Source organism: Centroberyx gerrardi, chromosome 11 (assembly GCF_048128805.1).
Source record: "Centroberyx gerrardi isolate f3 chromosome 11, fCenGer3.hap1.cur.20231027, whole genome shotgun sequence".
Lineage (NCBI taxonomy): Eukaryota > Metazoa > Chordata > Actinopteri > Beryciformes > Berycidae > Centroberyx > Centroberyx gerrardi.
The window spans coordinates 32176478-32182477 of NC_136007.1; the positions used below are offsets into that span (position 1 = coordinate 32176478).

Sequence of the window (6000 nt, forward strand, 5' to 3'; positions counted from 1 at the left end):
TTTTTATGTTAAGAAGCAGCAGGTCAAATCTGGCAGCCATGTCATAATTGGAAAAAAGTGTTTTGTTTTCTTTTTCGCCAATTTTGGACATGGTGTACTTGATGCAGCTGGTACAAAAACATATATTAATTATTTATAGTTGTTTTTTTGGTGTTTTGTATATTTTATGAAACTACAGTAGTTTTAGAAGCTAAATATTATAACAACTCAAAATTGACCAATCCAGCTGAATCCAATCACAATTTTCGCCATAAGGTCCATCCCTGTGTGCATAGCAAATCTATTCCCACAATCCAGATGAGATCTTAGCTTTATACACTCCCAATATTTCTTCAACACAGCTGCTTCACAATGCAACCTCACACTCTTCCAGTGTTCTGGAAACCTGTACTGTGCATGTTTAATGTGAGTGCTATCAGTAATGTCTGTTGCTATTTTTGCATTGGGTAGATTTTTAAAAGTGTGACGGGGGGGGACAGTGCTTAGTATATTGGCTCTCAGCTTGTCTAAATTTGCATAATTGATGGGGAGACATTTAATGCAGCAGCTGGGGGACAGACACAAAAATGCATTTACTGATCCAGCGGTATAGACACTGGAAACACACTGCATGTGTACCACCATCCACAACAGAGAGAAGAAAACATTTTTGTTTTTCAGAGCTGCACTGTTCTGGACTTTGCAACAAATGCCTAATCTATACAAAAACATGTAAAGAAATTGCTCTCAACCATTGTCTGTGGGTTTTCATTGAACTAGTTTGTTAAATCAGCTGCTGTAGTGTTTGTCCTGGGACCTCAGTGGCACATGGTTGAGAATCACTGATGTACAGCTAAAGGTGCATAACTGTTGTGAAGTACCTCATACTTTGGGATTTTGTTATTGGTCACACATTTTTATCATACACCTATTTGCATTTAAACATTTTAGATCAGTTTGGACTTGCACTGATTTCCATCAATCCCTACCCACCGACTTCTATCCATCCTCATTTCTAGCCACTGATCGCCATCCATTCTTAGCCACCGACCTTCATTTATCCCTTGTCACTGACCTCCATCCATCCCTAACCACTGACCCTGGTGTGAAGAGCTGTCCTACAAAGGGTTAATTCTTCTGGAACGGAGAAACCTGCTTCCGCTCAGATGGATTGATGTCCCTATAAAAGAGACGGCGTTCTGCTGCTTCCTCCCCTTTGCAAACAGCGGTATACTGGGTCTCTGTGTGGTGAGAGTTTCTGTTGATTGCATGAATAATGTACGTTTGTTTTTCCCTTTATTTTTCCATGTTATAGTAGTAAATCCTTTTGTTAGTTTCTGATGCTTAGAAAGTTCATTTGGTTTAGCGATTATTATTAATTCCCCCGGTCATTGTGTCAGCTTACTGTTGCCACACCTATCACACTGCACCGATTTGGCGATCCATTTAAAGGCCTTCACACTCACATCCACACTGTACACTGATGTGTGCCTTGGTGGTGCGTGCTTACTGCTGTATTTGCAAGAGCCTCCTCCACCCGAGCCTCCACCTGATTTGGTTCTGCTCTGTTTGTATGCACCCTGGAGGGTCTTTATTTCTAAATTAATCCCCATGGGGAGATTATTGCAATGCATCTTGTTTATCATGTGCTATGTATTCTATGCATTATGCTGCAGCAGGGAGCATCCTCAAGAGTAGAACCATACCGCCAAGTCTAACTGTATTGCCATCTCTATTTGCATAAATAGTTAAGCTATGACGGAGTGATTCCTGACAGAACTATCTTATGCTATGAACTCCACAACCATCCCCTGCCCGTCACTGGGGGACACTGAACATTTATGGAGTGGGAAAAAAATCAATGAAATGAAAAGTGCAAATGAAATATAGATAAATATATATATAATACATATGTAGCATGTTTGTAGTATGTTTTTGTATTAACCTCTTTTTTAAAACAAAAAGACTGTGCAGTCTTTCGAATCTCTATAATCAGGGGTGTCTCCAATCCTGGAAAAAAAAGAGTTTGAATCTCTGAAATGTGTTTCAAACCACTTATCTCATTGGTGTATCTATGCTCCATATCAGGTTGGAAAACTCTGTGACCTGAGAGCCTCAAAGCACCATTTTCGGATCTCAAAACAGTCACAAGGGGGTGTATTGTAACATTCTATGTTGTCTTGAAACGCCAGTGTAAACGGAGTTTTAACTCCACTATAAAGGAGGCAGCAGAGTTGCCACCACTTTTTGGGTTTCAAAACACTTTCTTCTAACAGTGTAGAACAGAGAGACGTCTGGTTGCAGTGAATGGCATGGAGGCAAAGGGATTATAGTTGTGAGTGACCATGACTGCTGTAGACAAACCTGGTCTCAGTTGCTGGAGCCTTTTAAATCATTTGCCAACAACCAATTTCTTCCTTATCACAGTGCTGTGTTATCAAGTCCTCATTTTTTTATTTTTAGGTTATCGTGGGTTACAAAAAGCTTCATTCATAAATCTTTTGTTGCGGGAAGCCGTGAGGTAAATATGGTATGCACAGGATGAGAAGAAGGGGTTTTGGCAGAGGCTTATTGTATGCAACATGCTGAAGCGTAGTATGAGCTGTAGAACTGCTCATGTAGCATCAAACAAGGTTCACCTCTGGGTCCTGTTCAATTATTCATTATCTAATCTGTAGAGACATCAGTCCTTATGATGTCCTGGAACATAATCTGTAAACCTTACTGAAGTAAACATATGCCTACATCTGCATTCGTCATCTTTCATTGATTTACTTCCAATTTCTCCACAAGGATCAATAAAGTTTCATCTTATATTATTATGTTTATGCCAATCACAATTACTTACTGTTTAAGCTTACACTGGAACTCTCTCAGACGGACAGTCTATCAGTGTAGCTTCCAGGGCTGGAACCTTGCCAAAGACCAGCCTCATATTCCCAGGCCTCTGTTCGCGGAGACAATTAGGAACATAGTGTCCTGGTACCTGGCCAACACACTGAGACTGATGCTGATTTACTGCCACTGAAAACATGATGCTGCTGTTAACTGGCCAGATGCTGCTGGTTCCAGTAGAGGGGAATGTTGGGATTAAGGAATGTTACTTTAGTCATTTGTACCTGTCAAGTGGAATGTTTGAATGAATGAAAATCCATCCAAACATGCAAGATAATTTCATTTATAGCATGTACAGTTGATTTGAAGGGAATTTTAACAGTTGAGCACAGTTAATAGAATGTATTGTGCATAGTTGCATATTTCCCTCAGTAATTCAGTCACTTTGGACGGCTGAGGTTTGATAGGTAATGTTCTACTGTACAGGCTACTACTGTTAAACTACAGGGATACTGACACATTCCAGTGTTTGGAGGATTGATGAACATGATTTAAGGAAGTATTTATTCATAAACTTGGAATATTACCTTTTATGCCCTTGGATAAGACAAATGATAGAAACTCCAAAAAGATGGGATATCAAAACATTTCATCTTTCATGATGGCATACTTTTACAGTGCATTCACACAATAAACAGAATTTCTGTTAGTATGATACAATATGAGGTACAAAAAATTACTAACTTGAACTGAAACCATCTGTTGCAAGGGTTCTCCATTTATTACATCTCAGAGAATACATTATAAATAGCCTACTCAAAGATGAAAATACTATATTAGCGCTAAAATGTACTGTCTGACACATGAAAGAAATAACTACAGCAAAATGTTTTGCATTCTACCATAAGTAGGGTAACTAGTGATACCTACAAGTGTCTTACAGACATTAGAGGTCAGACATTTGTGTACTTTATGCAAATATGTAAAAGTCACTGAAAAGGAAAAAATACTTTATGCAAACAAATGAGCCATTTCTATAGCCTATGCAGCTTTGCACTGCCTAACAGCACCACAACACCCAGAGCCTAACAACATACTGGTAGTGTGTCAGAGGACATGCTAAGGTAGTCATTATAGTCTGTGTTGTGTCACCAACTCCGAATAATTCAACACAATGGTGTGTCACATCCGAGGAATTAAAGTTTAAAGTTTAAACATCTTAACGTTTAAAGAGTGAACTTTTAGTCTTCAAGGGGAAGACATCAAAAAGTCAAAGATTAGCAGGTAAATAATACAACTCCTTAAAGAAATATATGTATTAATATGTGTATTAAGAGGTATGTGGCCGTGTGTAGCTATGTGCCACCGTAGTAATGTAGCCTCTACATAATAATAGTTTGGAAAGCGCTCATCTAGCCTCATTTACTAACCACTAACCTACTGCTGACATTTAAGTCAGAGCTACTCTACTCAATATTCAACATTTATTTTCCTACTGTTTCTGAGTCATCTACAAGCAGCGGAGATGGATGGAGATGTGTTGTTCTTTGTGCCATATTGCTTTTCCTGTTTATTCCAGAGTTTCATTCCCTGAAGTAGAACTGAATTAACGGTCAGGAGGAAACCACTGCATGCAGCGCGTGTCTCTCTCCCGCCGGTACAATGACGTTCCCGTTCTCCTCTCGCTGGCAAGGCTTCTCCTCACATCTCACCGCGCGGATGATGACGCACGGCCTTGCAGGCTCCCCGCTCCCCCCGGCACGCGCGGGGCTGCGGCTGTCGCGCTCGAATTCCTCCTGCGCGCGCTGGATCTTCCTATTCCGGAGCTTCCTCTTGTGGAAGTGGAACGTTGCCAAGGAAACGAATATGATCCCCACGAGCATCACCACCAGCACCAGGAGAGCGAGCGTGGAGGAGAACGGCGGGAAGAGGCTGACCTGGTCCGCGCAGGTGCCGTTGCCCTGGGAAACCCCGTGGCAGCGGTGCAGTGGCACCGACAGCCCCGCGGCCTCAGAGGTCTTGGTCGTCATCCGGTCCACCGTTCCCGTTTTTTGTGTCTCTCGGAACCCGGTACCCTTCCCGTCCTGCTTCCCGGGATCAGCGCGGTGACACTGGCCGGCCCATCTGGTTACCTGGACATAAGAGAAGTGAGATGAGACCCGCTCCTCCAACTCCAGAAGAGGAAGCATCTCTAGGGAACAGCACCATCTAAGACCCACCCTTTGAATGGGCTACATTATAAAAAAAAAACACTCGCGCTTCAGTGGATAACCGTGCAGCATGTAACAATAAATAACAAAACTGGCTCTAATGAGAAATAATGGTGTGAGAATTATGTCTGAAGAAGAAATAACTGCCAGTCCATAACCTATAGCATACTGATAAATTTGCACAAAGAACATATTAATGTGAGATAGGGTGGGACGATACATGACTATTGTAATGTAGGCCTAGAGGGTTTAACAGATAGGCTACCCTTCCCTGTAGCTCCGCACAATGTGATATTAAGATAAGAATGCCAGAATGTAAGTTTTATGCAGAGGGCAGTCTACATTTGTTTCATTTCCATCTTATAAATCTATAGAAAGGGAAATGCTATTCTTACCTGATAAAATAGCCAGTCTAGGGAACAGTCCGTGTGTGGAGACTGGATCGCGGTGACGCATTTCACACAATGTGATGCTGAGCTCCGTTCATCCAGGATGGTCTGCCGCAATCCGCTCAGCCTGCGACCAGGACAGCGCTTCTCCAACTAAATGGGCTACTGTAAGGAACGGAAAAAGTCTTTAGCATGCATGAAACTGATGCCGAAATGCAATGACTAAATAGAGCTGTGGTCTGTTTGGTTTCCAGAAGCGTCCCTCCGGTCAGCTGCTGTTCCGCTCTGTAGCTATATGAATGAAGAGCTGCAGCTGCATTAAAGGTCCCATATCAGTCAGCTGTCATGAGTGTTTTTCCCCCTCAAACGTACTATATCTGTGGACCATAATGGAGTGCTTAGTTGTGTTTTTCTGTTAAATGTAGATTAGTTAGTAGGTTATTAATTTAATAATCTGAAGAATAAATTATCAGCGGTAAAATTGTTTCAATATTGGACCCTGATCAGCTGATCAGCTGTACCAGCTCATTCAGATGATGTACTCAGTGAAGGCATTCCAGAGGGTGTGGCCATTCAAATACTGCAAA

The 6000-nt window shown here is 41.7% G+C and overlaps 1 protein-coding gene across 1 annotated transcript; it reads right to left on the reverse strand.

Annotated features, from left to right (window-relative positions):
* Positions 1 to 4427: 4427 nt before the first annotated feature.
* LOC139911136 (uncharacterized protein C11orf87-like) lies at positions 4428 to 5508 on the reverse strand. Its single transcript, XM_071898637.1, has 2 exons — positions 5420 to 5508; positions 4428 to 4946 (listed from the first exon to the last, which is right to left on the reverse strand). The coding sequence occupies exon 2, from the start codon at positions 4842 to 4844 to the stop codon at positions 4428 to 4430; it is 417 nt and encodes a 138-aa protein (XP_071754738.1). The 5' UTR covers positions 4845 to 4946; positions 5420 to 5508.
* Between the last annotated feature and the right edge of the window lie 492 nt (positions 5509 to 6000).

Excerpts from the sequence above, each read along its gene's own strand:
- LOC139911136 (XM_071898637.1), bottom strand. The coding sequence starts at position 4,844 with ATGACGACCAAGACCTCTGAGGCCGCGGGGCTGTCGGTGCCACTGCAC.